At 38.6% G+C, this 17609-nt stretch overlaps 2 protein-coding genes and 1 non-coding gene across 3 annotated transcripts in view; all 3 read right to left on the reverse strand.

Moving 5' to 3' along the window:
- Nucleotides 1-4390, reverse strand: part of LOC145441422 (receptor-type tyrosine-protein phosphatase alpha-like) — a 131428-nt gene extending 127038 nt beyond the window's left edge. Inside the window, exons 1-8 of the mRNA XM_080319278.1 lie at nt 4214-4390; nt 3987-4156; nt 3596-3692; nt 3308-3384; nt 3117-3251; nt 2936-3064; nt 2731-2873; nt 2317-2452 (exon numbers count right to left, since the gene is read on the reverse strand). Of these exons, the coding sequence (XP_080175404.1) occupies nt 2317-2452; nt 2731-2873; nt 2936-3064; nt 3117-3251; nt 3308-3384; nt 3596-3692; nt 3987-4156; nt 4214-4277 (951 nt within the window). The 5' untranslated portion in view covers nt 4278-4390. The remainder of the gene's footprint in view (nt 1-2316; nt 2453-2730; nt 2874-2935; nt 3065-3116; nt 3252-3307; nt 3385-3595; nt 3693-3986; nt 4157-4213) is intronic.
- Nucleotides 1-10236, reverse strand: part of LOC145441419 (receptor-type tyrosine-protein phosphatase epsilon-like) — a 251311-nt gene extending 241075 nt beyond the window's left edge. Inside the window, exons 1-2 of the mRNA XM_080319270.1 lie at nt 10188-10236; nt 10015-10120 (exon numbers count right to left, since the gene is read on the reverse strand). Coding sequence (XP_080175396.1) covers nt 10015-10120; nt 10188-10221 — 140 coding nt within the window. The 5' untranslated portion in view covers nt 10222-10236. The remainder of the gene's footprint in view (nt 1-10014; nt 10121-10187) is intronic.
- On the reverse strand, nt 3859-3964 carry LOC145442110 (U6 spliceosomal RNA). Its single transcript, XR_013915962.1, has one exon. It is a non-coding gene; the product is annotated as a U6 spliceosomal RNA (small nuclear RNA).
- Nucleotides 10237-17609: the final 7373 nt, after the last annotated feature.

Here is a 17609-nt window from a genome sequence, read left to right on the forward strand (position 1 = left end):
TAGATGCAATTCAATCCTGCAACAAGTATGAACGGTTAATGCAAACGTATAAATAATAATTATAAAAATAATTTGCAAACAATTCGATATCGCCATCGACAAAAATTGGAATGATTACAGTCCGCGAAATCAGGAAGAACCGCCGGATATGATTATCAAACTAAAAAAGAAAAGAGAATGCTTATTCATTCAGCTTGCCATCCTCGCCGATCAAAACAAAGGGAATCGGAAAAACAAGCAAAATACGCAGATACAAAAATGAAATGTGAAAAAATGTGGCGATGCAAAATAAGCAATTTACTGATAGTCATTCGCGCTGGTGTTCGTAATCAAAAAAACTCATTAGACATATCCCACAGATTCAGGGAAACGTTCGATTCGACATGATTCAAAAGATCACGGTATTGGGTACTATGCATATTCTTCAGAAGGCCTTGAATGCACAACTGGACTAAAATTGCACTTGTGCGCGTAATTCAAAGCATAATTTCTGTAATTGCGATTCTTCATATTCAATCATCTCTACCTCTATTCTGCAACCCTTTCTAATTCTTTATCTACCGCAATTTTGTGATTTGACCTCTTCATGTATATTGCATTGGAATAAAAATTTGATTTTATTATTGAAATTTTAAAAATTTAATTCAATCTCGTCATTTTCCTTTAGGGACAAGTTGCTCCCCGGATTACGTGCTTACAAGTTTCACCGTGAATAAAAAATATGATCATAATATAATAATTTATAGAGCGCCTAATACAACAATATGTCATTACTACACTAGGGCGCTGTACACAAGTGGCAATAAAATAAAAAGTTCGAGTCAAGCTTACAACAGAATACATTGCTATAGAACAGTGGTTCTTTACCTTAACCTGGAATCCATTACTAACGCTAATCTGCAAGCCTTCGAGGAACTCCGAATATTTGTTGAGTCACAAAAAGAAAAAAATCTACCACATTACACATCTACAAAGGCCTACATAGCTAATACAGATTAATAGTGTATAACGGGCAGTGTTGGGATCAAGTCACTACCTTCGAGTCACGAGTCATCTCGAGTCATTGCACATTTTGACTCGAGTCAAGTCAAGTCAATCGACTTTCAAAGGAGACTCGAGTCAAGTCAAGTCAATCGTTTTTTAGAGATGACTCGAGTCAAGTCGAGTCAAGTCAAGTCAAGTCACGAGTCAAGTCACGATTCGAGTCAAATTGAATTTTCGAAGTATATGTGATGATCCAAAGTCATTACATTTTGCTAGCATTGTGAAGGATAGATTAAGGGGCCATTTATCTTGAATCAAATGACGATTATAAAGTTAAATATTGATGCAAAAAGGTGTTGTATCGCTCACGCACACGTAGAACTGATAATAAAATACGTGAGTAACTGTATATCTACATGCTACAGTCTGATTTTATCGAATACGAAGCCTCAAGAAGTTGAACAAATTGATGAGGTAGACTACAATAGGCACTAGGCTACCCACCTACACCGCCGTGCGAATGTATTGGCATAAACTATATTCGTTCGATTTAAATCATACAAGAGTGTTGGTAAAGGTGAGCACTGCGCAATGTAAGCACTAAGCTGCCTAAGAAACAGAGATACGATGCGATTAGATAAATCTACTGCAACTACGACAACGTAGGTGTGATGGTTTCGTAAGCGGTCAATTTATTTGTGATGTAACAATTGATGATCAGTGAAACTTACAATTATTGAAGACTGGTTGCTCTCACAAGTGACAGCGGCGTATCGCTAACAACCAAAACATACATAATACAGGGTGCTTTAGTCGACACCGTTTACCTAATGACTTGAAATTGACTCGTGAATTTTGCTCCGAGTCACGAGTCAATCCGCATTTCTGAGGCGTCGAGTCATACGAAAAAGGTGACTCGAGTCTGACTCGAGTCAAGTCATGACTCGAGTCATCCCAACACTGATAACGGGTACTGCTGAATAAAAAGAACAACGCCGTTAAAATGTGACTTTCACACAAAACAAACACAGTGAAGAATATTTATTGCAAATTAGTGTTACTTTTGCTATTCCCTTTAAGAAACTAGTTTGATATGGACAGATTCGCCTTTCAAAATCGCTGGATACATCACCACAAGACTCACAAGACTCAACTAGTGACCGCGCCTAATTTCATGCATCTAATGTTTGTATGTCCTCAACTACTGCGAAGCCCCTGCGACTGGTTCAGAGAACCCCGGGTAAGAACCACTGGCTTACATTATGGACTGAAAATACAAATTTATTCTTAATAAATAATGCCCCAGTAAACCCATGAAGCAGAGGAACTTACGCATGTTTGAACCATATCCATCCTATGTGTTCTCATAGCTAAGACGCATTGGAACGGGTCAATACATTTGTTCTCCATCGCTTCGTGAATGAGGTAGTCGTATGCTATGAAAGTACCAGTTCTACCAGCTCCAGCACTGAAATTATTACACCAAATATGTCAGTCAATCTAAGCGATTTACACATATAGTATAATCTTATCGCAGGAATAAATTTTGACGTGTATCACATCATGCACAATTTGGAAAACCTACCTGTCACAATCCTTCCAGGACAATATGCGTAGAATAAAGTGTCTACTCAATTAATGAAATGTTCGAGGTACCATTAGCACAGCGGGCCTAAGAGAGAATATACACCAACATTTCACAAAAATTATTCCTATAACTTGGACTCAATTTTCTTATTCATATACCTGCAGTGCACGATTATAGGCTCGTCCCTCCTTCGTTGGGTGTCCATGCACATCTTGTGAAATCGAAAAAAAGTCGATGTTGCGATCGGCACGCCATGATCGGGCCAATTCATAAGCTGATAATGCACGACGCGATGAGACGACTAATAAATGAATTTCGATTAATTCCTGAATTTCACTGAATCAAGCTGATTATTTTCCCCACAAATCGGTCCGACAAGTCAAATATTCGTTTAGCTATCCCTCCGAAATTCTCTTCAGATACTCCGGTTACAGTCACATTTCCGTAGTCACAAGAACGAGAAGATTCTGGCCAGTAACATTCGCATTTTTTCTGCAATAGTCTAGAATATATTCCATATATTCCAACTATATCATCAAGTCACCTTTCCATTCTCTATTAAGTTGGTCACCATTACGATTACTCGCGATTTTTGCTGGATTACCATTTGCCAGAAATCGTCTAAAGTGGATGGCAAGGGTCCTTGCGTGGCGATGAATTTGTTTCGTCGCTTAAATCCCTGTAAAATGGTAATTTCAATGACACGAAACTGTAATATATACAAGAGATACGTACATTGATGTAAGATGCGTTGATGTACGTCGCAATATCCAAGTCTTGTCCGCCGACAAGACAAACACGGCAATGATCATCTGAAAGACAATTAGCATTTGAAACTAATTATAATGGAATCAGGATTTATTAAAATACGTTGCCCATACGTCAATCGTGTGAATTAATTTCGCAGTGCTATAAATATGCATAAAAAATAAGCATTCCCATATTTACTTCATTAAATAGGCATATCAATATATCTAAAAATCAAAGTGAATGGCTTCACGTTACAGAAATTTAACAACTCACATGGCAGAACGTTTCGAAATCGATTCTTATTCTTTACTTGTGTATTTGAAGCAACGACTTTTGATTTATCAATCAAGGCCGACCTTTCCTTCAAATCCTTTGAAAGTAAGTGGATTTTTACTGTGTTGTGGTAAAGCTGCTTAGGGAAGTAGTTCTCAAACTTTTTTAGACACGCCCCCTTTATGATAGTGAAAGATGTCGCGCTCCCCTTATCGTCATATTACAAAATGCAACCAGAATGCTAGCAATCCCAACGGATAGTTTGACGGCAAGGACGCTTCACGATTTTGCGTGTCATCCTTGCGCAGGGGCCATGCTAATCTTCTCTGTATCGTTCCAATTTTAGTATGTGTACCGCCTCCATAAAACGCTTGTTCATGGTAACAGTCACCTTGAACTCCTCATTAAACCGCTTTCCCTCGCTTTCACTGAAGGTTTTGAATGTTTCAAGTAGGTTGTTAAGAGATATTGCAGTTGGGGAGGAGTTGTCGGTCGGAGAATTTACTTCTCCATATGTGGAATAAGGCGAGGTCGCTGCATCCACAGCACTGGAATTTCCTCCTAAAATATATGTAAAATACGAGTAAGTGGAAACTGGTCCTCATCCAGAAGTATCACCTGTTCGATATTCTCCATCGTCACCACTTGCATAAGAGTGATCGTTGGCCTCTTTGGATGTCATGAATTTGGTGGTAACAATAAAACGCGCGATAAATACAGCAGCTGCGATAAGCAGCAATGCAGCAATCACCAGCAGCACAATCAACAATACATCTGTAACGTGAAAATTTATGAGCGTTATCCAACAATGAGCAGGTGAATGACAGACGTCGTGTTATGTCCAAATTTATGTATTTATCAAAATCCCGTCTCCATCAATATCAGGGCATTTGTAAAGGCTCACATGGCTATATACCAAACGAACTAACTGAAAGTAGCCTCACTATGACATATCAACAGCGAGAGTTATTATTTCACGTTTCTTTAAACGAATATCAGTATAGTTCTTATAGTCTACCTCGCACCCCATTAGTAACACAGTATATGTCTTGTCTACAATGTGTTATCTGACGTATTGTTTGTTGATGTATCGTTTCGGTATAGTAGTTTTTACATGTCTTTGTCATTGGTGAATTAGTGAATTCAGTCATAACTATAATGACAAAAAGCCGGGTAAATTCAATAGGTCGTTTAGCCTCTTATAATGTCCCGTAGTCGATGTCGTACATACATTGATTCATATATGGGATAAACTTATGAATATGAACAATTAGGGCGGAGATTATAAAGTTGGATTAGCAACAAAGTCGATTATCGCATAAAGTTAGTGGTAATCTCATGATTTAACAAACCGGAACAAACTATAGATAGATAACTGGTTATCCATAAAAACTGCTTACACTGCGTACCATTCCCACGCACAAATATTTCTGATAATGACCGTGTCGATTGTCTCTTAGGTCAGTGCTTCTCACCCACCAGTGGCCCACGAACCTATTTTTGGTGGGTCGCGAAGAGGCTCTAACTGTTACACTGTCGTATTCAATTTTCCAACAATTCTAGACACTTTATATTCTCAAGATTATAAGTGTTAATGCGCATTCTCTTCCTCCGAATTAAATTGTTTTGCGCCCATAAGCGTCACAAGCCACAAGCCAATAATTCGTGGGCCAGATTTTCGTCACAGTCATATTGATTGCAGCGTGAAATCCGACAGTGCGTTATTGCCTATGCTTGAGATTGAAATTCAATCTTTTCTCCAAAGGCTTTGAGAACGTTGATCGGGATATGCAGCAATCCAGCCTGATTAGTCGTTATAATCAGCAAACAATTGCCGCTACGCAAGTTGCTCATAGCCCGTTTGTGTTCGACGTAAAGAATGGCTGATTGGATACGCGCTTGCTCGTCTGTTGTTGTTTGTGGTATCCATTGTGTTTCTCTACTACAATGGTCAATTACACCAGCCCGACATTCTATATTATGATTCCGCATCTGACGACTTGGAGCACGGTCCACTTCCAGACTTTTTTAAAACACCGCTTAAGCAGATCGAATCGGATGGCGAGGAGCCTATAGATAAGCGTTTCACGTCCTTAATCATCTGTTACATGCAGGACCTTAACTGCCCCACCCCAATCTCCCAATTGGTGCATCGAGCTTGAAGAGGGGCCAAAAGTATCTCATGAATCAACATAAATTATGTAGTACTTGTTTGGAGAGTTATTGAACTTCTTTAAAATTTTCTTAGCGCATGGCGCGAATTGACATCGTGAGATGTCTTGGTTTTAATAGCGGTATACCCACCTCCCTGATAAAATAATACGCAAAATTTATAGAAATAGGCCTTTCGGTGTCGGGCGCCACGACACACCAAGACATTTGAAGTTTCGGCCAACATGCGACTCCGCGAATTGTGCAGCCAAAAATGTCGATGGTGAGAAAACCTCTGCCGAAAAGAATCGAAACCTTCGGTATATGTATGCCGAATTGTCCATGGACTATATACGGTAGGTGCCTAAATAGGTTTCTCCAAATATCGCTGTCCCCAAAAATTCATAGTAGTAAATGTAATTGGCAATATCATTGACCGAATGCCATACATAAATTCCGGAAAATATTCACACTATAGGCGCAACCACATAACTGTAACAGACTGACAACATAGAAACTTGCTCCGACGAGCAGTGATTTAAACGTTAATCGCGCAAGGGCGTCTAGTGGGTCGCGCAATGAAATTTGGATGAAAAGGTGGTCGCGAACGGAAAAAGGTTGAGATGCACTGTCTTAGGTGATGGCTTCACTAAACAATCAACGAATTATGCACCCGGCATTGTAGAGTGACATCAATATTATATAATCCGTTTCTTAGCTGTACCGTACGAATTGGATAAGACTTTCATTTCGCGATGATGATAATTCTAGCTATTGCAGTGGCAGTATCGTTATCAGCAGGCTGTTTTAAGAAATTGACTACTGGCAGTAACTGACTGCCTGTAACGCGTTTTCACATTATGATGCAAAATGTAACGCCACTTGATTAAAAACTCGGGACATCACGCGTAACCTTTTCCAACTTTGTGTGTCGCAGTATTTAATCACACGATTTGCATTCTCCCGGAACAGCCTACTTAATTATCACGGCCCTTAAAGTCGTAAATCCGACCGCAAAAAATATAATAACCAATAGGGATATATAAAAAGTTGCTACGTTATACTGATGGCATTCGAGACCGATTTGGCGGCTACGTCGTTGCGTAGTTGTTTCACACTTTAGCGTAGGAATGGGAAAGATGCTGAGTAATGCGGGTCGCATAAACTGCATAACACGTTATGTGTGCAAGAACGCCTTTACTTTATAATGCGCATAGAATAACTAAAAATACGCGAGTGGATTTAAATTTACCGAGTTGTTATTGATTGACCTTTTGACAGCTGAGTTAAATGCAATGCCTGGTAGATCCGTTAACATATTATGTATGATTATTATCCACACTTGTTCATGCGATACTCGAGTATGTGTGTCAAGTATGAGGTTAGGTTTGGATTCGCGGTTAGAAAGTCACATGGTCGAATGTCGTTTTTCTCTCTGCTGCATGTTGAAATGTCAGGCACATTTTTGCTAAAGTCCAACAAGCTTTTACTCGCAAAAATTATTTTCAACGTATATATCAGTAAATTTTGAGCGAATTAACCATATAGTATTTATTTTCAAACGTGAGTAAGTAAATTTTGAAGACCTGTAACAGGTATTCCGTAACAGGTGTTACGGAATATATATTCGAAATTTTCACCTATTTGTACAAGTGTAATTTGTCAATTTGCGTTAGTTGCGAAGATGTAGTTTGTGAATTAGAAAGCGTGGTACTTCTGATTCGCTGCTTGCTAAAATACTGGACAGGCCTATAATTCCATCCCATGTTTTGGAAATCCATACTTCTGCGTATGTTCAAGTAGTAATTTACGGCATGACTTTTATACATACTAAACTATCAACAATGACTGTTGTGAGCACCAATCTTACAATGGTTAAGAAGATTACTTGCGGCAGTTCGCGCTTCCAGAAAGGGTGTATCTGTACAATATATACAGCTATATAAGCTTATTGTGACAAAAAAGTATATTTTCCTAATTTTTTCAATAGCTTCTTTCCAAATCCAACTTTCAATTTACCTATATTACGATATCCGAAACTACCATTTAAATCAGAGGACACCAACTCGCAACCCCCAGATCATATTTTGCGTACGCGGCACCGGTTTCAGATTTTTCGAAAAATAAACTGGCGATGATTAGGGCAAGCTTTGTTGCATTAAAAACGTGAGAAAGTTGCACTCGATTTCAACAAAAGTTTCAGTAAAAAGTAGCATTAATGTCCAATCAAAAATTCATTATAACAGAGGTTTCCTAACTGACAACCCTAACAGCTTCAATCAATCAGTATCGGAAGCATTATTGCACGACAATCCCTCTTTAGTCTTAACTCGCGCATATGACAAATAAAAATGACAACGAAAACGGTAACAGCTACCAAACTATTGAAAGCCAACTGTAACGTCATAGGTAACATTGCGATGCAGCTAGTCCACCACATAGCGTAGTGGTATACAAATCAAAGTGAATAAAACCATACTAAAAATAGTTTTACAGCATTTTAAAAAAATCCCCCCTTCACATTTTGCGCAATACTTGATAAAAATAACAATAAAAAATTGCATGAAAAATAGAGAATAGTTGCAAGAAGTTGCAGTATAAAATTCCTACAGACAACTTAAGTCATCGTATTGTATGAATTATGAGTATTAAGGGAGCTGCCGTAAGCTTTATAATAACTTGCGCTAGTGATAATATATTATGTACATAAATGGTAAAAATAATTTCGGTTTTTCGACGGTAAACAGGATCGCTATAACATCATATCATACTCATATGCCCACCAGCCTTGCCGGTAACAACAGCATGCCCGCGATTACGAACAGACTGCTGAAAGCGGAGTTCGCACGACAATGCAAATCAGCCGCCAAAACCGACTGTTACGACGATTACCAAGCTCGCTTCGGCAATTGGCCAACATCTAAGTGAGAACCCTTCTTGTGCTCAAAACTATAATGACCAAATGTTTACTGTCATTGCGCGAGGCAGATCTTTGTTTCATTTGAAAGCCCTAGAATCAACAATCATCCAATTGACCAAGCCTATTTTATGTAGACAAAAAGATTTTCTGTATAACTTACAAATTTCCCATTAGCGCGTTCTAATTCGTGTTTGTTATTGTTTGGTTTCAAAATGCTTTGTTACTTGTATCGTACTCTTCAAGTTTGTTATTGTTGCCATCGTTACATTGCGGACTTCATGGTATGTAATTTCTGATTGTTGCGTCATACTTCGCCTTTCTGGTTTTGCTTTTCATTCTGTTTAAATCCCTTCAGTGTGCCGTTAACTCTTGAAAAGAGGCACCCGAAAAGTCTTCGAGTTGAATAAATATTTTACTACAATGGATGTTGTATTGAAAGCTATCATGATTCGCTATGGATAATATCGAAGTTTCGTAAGTAATTGGGGCTGGAAAAAATCGAGCAAGTTGATGATTCTTCTCCGTATCGACTGGAATATTTGAGTACTCGTAATTATGACAGCATTAACATACCAACGATCACGAATACGTAAGCAATATAAGTTACACTGTATCAAAAATTATTTCAAATTTGTCAACTGAATATTTGTCATTGCCATCTATTACAATGAATATTACAGGTCGGTAACTCGTTTCCATGAGCATGCATACGGTTGGATTTAAAACAAAAATCAGTTTAAAACTAACGTGTTTAAAACAGGACCTCCAGTCGATTACCATTAATAACTGAAAATATTCGGTAAATATAGATCCTTTGGTGAAGAGGGCGGCCGGCATAACTCGAATACACTTGCATTCAATATTCGACTTGAATCAAAGACTGTATACGGATTCTAGTACTCAAATCGTTATGTGCTATCCAAAATAAATATTTATAGCTTACCTATATGAGTCATTGGCTCTCAATGCCCAGTTATAACCATCGTAACGCATGGACGTCTGTTTTGTAATCTGTTGAACGTCACAATTGGTCGGCTCCCCAGTGCCCAAAACTACAATTATACTTTTTTCGCCGTAAATAGTGGACCTGAGTGATATTTATTCATAATGATGGCACCGACACAGCGAATCTCGATTTTTGTAGTCTCACATTGATATGCAACTTGCAATATATTCATCGCCTTTCTCGGGACTCAATTTATTCGCTGCATTCTCGGATAATGCTTGTAACGTTTCCAGGTCCACCGTTTCAGCAACTTTAGCACCACGTCGCAAAATCACGAGCAGACAACTGTAATGTACGTAAATTAAATCGACATATAGGTTCCTTAATTTGTATATGTTTCACCTGATCGGCCCGTTTCTCTCGTCTGGCACATTCACAACGACACCGTGTGCGTTATCAGGGACACTTTCAGCCGGGGCATCTGAAGGCTGCAAGACCTCGTATGGAGCTAGAGAATAAGGAGAAAAGATACATCAGGTACATCATTTTTTACACACTGGTTGGTTTGGGATCACCTGCTACGTCGGTAATGCACTGTCCTTGTGCCATTACCGCTTCGCTATCGCCAGTACAATCGGTTGATACTGACACCTCGAATGTAATGTTAGTGTTTGGCTCAGCTTTCGTTTTGTAGGAATAACCATCATTTATTGGATCCACTTCAACCACTTGGATGTCTGGAGATATGTTGGAGGAGTCTCGCTCGCTTACCGGAGCGGAAGTTTCTTTCACCTCAACATAAGTCTGGATTGGCGTAGTCCGGATAGTATCTGGGAGGGCTGGATCACAAGCTAGCGATAATGGCAGAGACATCACAAATCTATTTTGACACGGGGAACGCAGATGACGCCAAAATGCCAAAGTCAACATTTTAGAGGCGGAATTTACTTCTTTCGTTCTGTGGGTGCACCATTTAATAATATAACGTGATACAGGTTACCTATAGATAGTATAGGCAACCGCTTGCACAATTACCAAGTGTTACATAGAATTTGGATCTATTTAATCCATACCTTGAACAGAATAGAGTGGTCACTATGAGTCAGCTGGGTTGAGTTCCAACGTACTTCACAATAGGATTCTGTGGATCCGTCGTCTATCTCCATCACATATATATTTGTAACTGGATTAGGTGAGACGGAAAGGGTTTTGTTGTCCATGAGTTTGTCGATGCATTCATCCGGACAAACTGTGACCTAATGCAATTGGTAGTTACATGTAATTTTTAACATGAATGTAAAATACTATATGTACTGACTTTCATGTCCATTGAGGAAGACTTTGTCGTTACATTGATACTAGTCTTAATAGGAGTGTCCATCTGTGGCTGTACATCCGCAATAAAACATGGTTGTGTCGAGACTCCAAAGCACCTACCCTCAATCCTGTTGTATATACCAATATTTAATGTAACAGAAGAAGGTCATATTTCTATGAGCCATTTCCATTTACGAGTGGTTTTCTTTAAGTGTCTGATTGTTTGCTTTCCACTTTAATTGCACCACTAAAGCATCGCCTGCACATCCGATGACGACGGCGTCAATAATAGTAGGACTCCCGAAAACTGACAACATACGATATCAGTTTTACTTTTCACTTTGTGCACACATGACCAACCTCGTAATCTTGATTGCTTCGTATCCATTTTATCGTCCTTGTTTTTACCAACTTGATTCGTCGCAATACAGATATACGTACCGTCATCGCTACTTATAGCGTTTTCAATGTTAAGTACCGCGGCAGCATCAATTATGGTCTGGTATACTCCCGGTATGTTTGAATCGTTATTGACATCTTCGCCGTCTTTAGTCCAGCGAACGTTGGGAATCGGAATTCCATTTGCTTCGCATATGATATTGCGAGGACCAGTCGTCACCGGAGATGAGACTTCGTCCAAAACTTCGTTCTTAATCGAGGCAGGCTCTATTAATATGAAAAAAATGTATACGATGTGATATTTTTGGTTTGTTATGATACAACATGTAACTGTACTGTGATAAAATGCTATTAGCTTTGGTTTCTGATATTGGGTTTCTTATTTAGAGAAAATTCATTCCAGCTTATTTGTGGAACCGTTGACGCATTACCCTATATGCGACGAGAAGCATTGGGTAACAAACCAGTTAGCCGTTCGTCGATTCTACTGTAAATAAAACTCTGCTATGAATAGTTCTGCACTTTTATCTTGCGATGGCATTAATTTCTCTCTCCGTATCCAATAAAATTTGTAATTGTCGCATTATTTCCGGTTCGCTTTATGTGTTATTTGAAGCGAAAAATATTGTTCTTGTGACTTTCTCACCTTCTACGAAGAGATCGGTGAATTCCGATGTCTCAATCTCCTCTCGAGTTGCAACGATGACATATGTTCCATTGTCTTTTGAACTTAAAGACTCTAATCTAAACGTCTGTGTTCCCGATTTCACACCAAACTGTGAATCCAACGGCGTTGATAAATCTGTCGCTTTATACAGTTCGACGTCCGCTGGCCCGTCCAAACTAGTTAGGCCAAATCTGAAAGTCACTTCTTCGTTGACCAGTCCATAATAAGGATTGGGAAGTGAATTGATTTCCAGTGAAACTGCGTGAATATATATGAACGGTTAATAATACTTGAGAGAAGTAAAGCTAAAAATTCTTACTGGTTTCACAGACGTATGGATAGGCCTTTGCGCCTGTGCAATCATCGTCTAACCACGTTCGGTTGAAAGGAGCAACGAGTGCGCAAATGTCCTCTCCCGATCCTCCATATCCATCCACCCTTTACAATTTAATAAAAATTACATATTCACTGATAAATATGACGCCACTTACCATCTCGATTGTCCACTTTCAAGAACCTCGCCATCTGCCCAATACCAATCAGCATCACTTAATTCATCTTTGTATTCCAGTCCAATGAAGAAGTAGTCGTCGCACCCTCTATGAATACATAGTAGGCTACGTGAATGATGGCAAATTTTTTATATTGCTCCCGTGACGTCATGATGTAATTCAAACACCGCTTGACTAACATGAATGATGACTGGGGAGTTGGAATTTTCTGGTTACACATGCTGTTACCCCATATTTTACGCTCAGAAAAAATGAACGGATAATTTCCGAGCAATTCAAAACTGGTGTAACGGTGACCATCATTCAATGTGATGTTACTTTCCGATGGGCCTGTAATAGATTTGTATCTATTCAAAACGAGTGCGTTCCATTGGGAACTCGCAACTAATTGTCAACTTACAAATCGACGTAGAACAGTCAAATAAGGCAGTGTTGAATATCTCAGTATTGAGATCATTTCATGATAAAATACGCACGCAAACGTCTGTATACTAAAGGTAGTATACCATTACGAAAATGTGAAGTTAACGAGATGCTTGCAGCCCGTGGACTGCAGCGTCGGCACCGCGGCTGTTGTAAAATAGATTTAATTTGAACTTATTTTGTGTACATTTCTAAGTGTTCGAAGGTACATCTAATCTGGAGGAAAAGGATTGCAATTTAAATATCAAATTTTTCAAGAACCTCGCCATCTGCCCAATACCAATCAGCATCACTTAATTCATCTTTGTATTCCAGTCCAATGAAGAAGTAGTCGTCGCACCCTCTATGAATACATAGTAGACTACGTGAATGATGGCAAATTTTTTATATTGCTCCCGTGACGTCATGATGTAATTCAAACACCGCTTGACTAACATGAATGATGACTGGGGAGTTGGAATTTTCTGGTTACACATGCTGTTACCCCATATTTTACGCTCAGAAAAAATGAACGGATAATTTCCGAGCAATTCAAAACTTTACCCACTCCATATAAGAACTACTGGCGATGTACCTAATAAAATAACATGCACCACTGAATATTGTGTACTAATAACCATAAGGTGACTAAAGTAGCTGTTTATATATTCGCACATGATAATTTCATCCACTGCCTTTGACACTTCGTCAGTCTTTATTATAACCAATCGTCCGTAATAGTTATCATCGCAGTCTTTAGCGGCCAATGGAGCATAATCGGGAGAGTCGATTCTGGTGTAACGGTGACCATCATTCAATGTGATGTTACTTTCCGATGGGCCTGTAATAGATTTGTATCTATTCAAAACGAGTGCGTTCCATTGGGAACTCGCAACTAATTGTCAACTTACAAATCGACCAATTTTCTCGCGGCAGTATAAGTATTGCCACAAAGAAAGTCCGTATATTCATGATATCAAATCTGGCCGTTGTTATTCCAGTTTGGAAACATACACGGATTGCAATACCGCTTGATCTTATAAGCTTAGATAGTCGATATTTGAAGTATCAGATGCCGTCTTGCATGAGAGCGGTCACTCTGCGCGTTCACGAATGGAGCTCCAGAAATGACTATTTATGTAGTTCATGAAGCTACATCAATATAGCATGATAAATAAAATGAGCAAATAGGTTAGCAACGCAACTTCTTATTCCTATCCGGTGGTTCCCAACCTTTTTGACCTCGTAGACCTGTAAAACTTCACAACATGTGTTGCGGGCCGGCGGATCGTCAAAAATCATTAAGTAGGATTATCGAAAAAGTCGATTATCGTGCTCACCAGGATGTAACAACCCAGGATTAAAGAAACCGGTTGATCGTATAGCGAGTATAAATTTTGTTTTAATGTCCTGATTTGACAAACCGTAACAAACTATAGATAAAATAGTTATCTTAAAAACTGCTTTCAGTGCGTAACATAACAACGCACAAATGTTTCGGATAATGACGGTGGACATTCTCCTTCGTAATGGCTTCACTAAACAATCAAACAATCAACGAGCCATGTACCCACCATTGCAGAGCGATATATCTATCAATATTTTATAATCCGTTTCATCGCTGTACATTACTGTTTACGCACGACTTTTATTTCGCGATGACGATAATACTACCTATTATAGTCGCAGTATCTTTATCAGCAGCCTGTCGTATTATTCAACATCTTGTAACTGATGAAATAGAAAACAGCACCTAATTGAAAACCCGGGACACCGCGAGTAATCATCGCACGTAACCTTATTCAATATTCAGCTTCATGCGTTGTGATTACTGATTAGCAGGTTTTAACTACACGATTAGCATTGTTCCGGATCAACTAACTTTATGATCTCCGCCCAAAATGCGCCGCGATTAGCAGTTTTTAATCATATGGTAGGCATTCTGCCGAATCTGCTATATTTATGATATCCACCCTAAATGTAATTACTAGGGATGGTGTGAACCTCTGAAAGTTAGAGGTTCACGTTCACAAACAAACCATGCTAGGTTCTGCACGGTGAACCTTTTTCATAGATTAAAATTTTCACGTTATTGTAACATCTTTGGTTGAAATCTATTGCATTTCAACTGCGGGCCACTCTATGCATGGCGCTGGCAGCATAAAAAATCAACACTAAGCGACAATCTCAAAAATTTTACCTGCTTTGTTACAAAAATTTGCTCGAAATATCCAGCTTTCGGAATATTTAGTGACTCTCTGCTGTGAACTTGACCCACAATCACACAACATCAAGAGCGAAATACGCTACATGGAGGTATTGTCAGCGAATGATGCTTATTCAACCAATCAAGGAAATTGATATCGTTGTCCGATGTCAAAAATCTAGCATGCGTACGTGGTCCATCTCGATTCCATATGTTTATTGTAGCATAAAAATCAAATCCGTGCGATTGGGGTGTTGGTCACTGCTGTATGACTTATTAATGGAGTGAAATCCGATTTACACTCTGCTCAATATCAGCGCAGTCACACTCAGACGCCGAATAATGTACATTGTGGGGAAGCGAGTGGCGCAGTAGGTTAAACACTGCAGTCACGACATCGATGGTTGATGGTTATAGTCTCGGCTCTGCCATGTTTCTATGTGTCGGAGGTTTATCTGGGCTCCTCATCGCCGATCCCGCTGTAACACAGCGCATTGAAAAGCTCAGACGAAGAGAGGGCCGAACTCTTGAAAGAAGGCAGCAAATGGGCCGAAAAAAAGACTCAAGTTCGAGAAGACCTAATGCCATTCTGAAATTTACTGTGCGGGCGCACATAACCGCGATGTTGAAAGCGCCAATTATATGCGTTAATAAAAACAAACAAACTATACATTGTCCGTTCTGGCCTAGGCCATTAAGGCGTAAGCTTATATTTCCTTGCAAGTCCTCGTCGAAATTGTTGGCAAAGCGATGGAAGATATTGATTTTATGGGAATTTTATATCATTTGATTGCTCCTATTGATACATTTGGCGGCGTTTAAAAAGTCGGTATGTACTTCAGCGTTGTGACATTATGTGGACCGAGTCGTCGCTAGGTATCATTTATATTAATATAGGCCATGACTTCACTGGAATGTAGGGTTGGAATTAGCAATATGATGTCACCGGACGTCATGAGGTTCACGTTCGCGTTCACACGAACCGGAACCGTTCAGAGGTTCACACCATTACTAGTAATTACTGCTAATGTATGAAACTCGAATGTAATATTGGAGACTTTATTTAATCCTACACTCTAAATTCGAATGCGTGCAGAGGAACGCAAAATTACACGCCAAATCCGTTTTTTTAACTACCACGCAACGTGCTGGAGCCGATGTGTGCCTGGCTATCCTGTGTTTAGTGGTGGTGTGTTCATGCTGACTGGTGCAGAGATCGAAATTAATACCAGCCATCCATGAATTTTTACTCAGCTTAGGCTCAAAAAAGATTTTATTGCAACGAAAGATGAATACAGAACATTCATTTGCAGACGAAAATGTGTGAATTTCTAACTTGCACAGTTGAAAAATTTAAGCTTTTCCAAATAGAAATAAGAACTACAGCTACAAAGTTATCATAAATTAGATTCTAATTAGAGCAAAGAAACGTTTCACTAATTGGTGTAGCCTGTAGAATTGGAATTATAGCGACACAGTTGTTTTCGCAAATTAGATTCTAATTACAGAAAAGCAGCATTTCACAAATTGGTGTGGAAATAGAATTATAGCGACACAGTTGTCACAAATTACATTTGAATCAGAGCAAAGAAACATTTCACAAATTGGGATAGAACTACAATCCTAGCGACACAGTTGTTTTCACAAATTAGATTCTAATTCGAGCAAAGAAACATTTCACAAATTGGGATAGAATTAGAATCATAGCGCCACAGTTGTTATCACAAATTAGATTCTAATTAGAGCAAAAAACATTCCAAAAATTGGAGTAGAATTACAATCCTAGCGACACGGTTGTTTTCACAAATTAGATTCTAATTGACGCAAAAATATTTCCCAAATTGGAGTAGAATTAGAATCATAGCGACACAGTTGTTATCACAAATTAAATTCTAATTGGAGCAAAAAAAAACATTTCAAAAATTGGAGTAGAATTAGAATTATGGTAACACAGTTGTTTTCACAAATTAGATTCCAATCAGAGCGAAGTAACATTTGAAAAATTGGAGTAGAATCAGAATAATTACTGCTGTATATTTTCTAAATTAGACTAGAATCCAATTAGAGGTAGCTTTTATTTCAAATTAGAGTAGAATTAAAAATATAGCTATGCGGTAGTTGTTTTCCAAATTAGAATCGATTGAGAGCAAAGAAACATTTCACAAATTAGAGTAGCATCAGAATTTATAGCTACACAGCTTGTTCCAAATTAGAGTAGAATTAGATTTGTAGCTCGTTTTTTTTTGAAATTAGAGTGGGATCAGAATTATAGTAACAGTTTTTTTCAAAATATTGAGTAGAATTAGAACTATAGCTACACTGTTTTTCCAATTAAGAGTACAATTAGAATTATAGGTTCAGTTGTTTTCACAAATTAGATTCGAATGAGAGAGACGAAGCACTTCACGAATTAAAGTAGAATTATAATTATAGCTAGTTTTTTTTCAAAATTAGAGTATAATCAGAATTTTAGCTACACATTTTTTTTCACTCT

The sequence above is a fragment of the Botryllus schlosseri genome, chromosome 6 (assembly GCF_051294905.1).
Source record: "Botryllus schlosseri isolate E-star chromosome 6, Bs_hap1, whole genome shotgun sequence".
Classification (NCBI taxonomy): domain Eukaryota; kingdom Metazoa; phylum Chordata; class Ascidiacea; order Stolidobranchia; family Styelidae; genus Botryllus; species Botryllus schlosseri.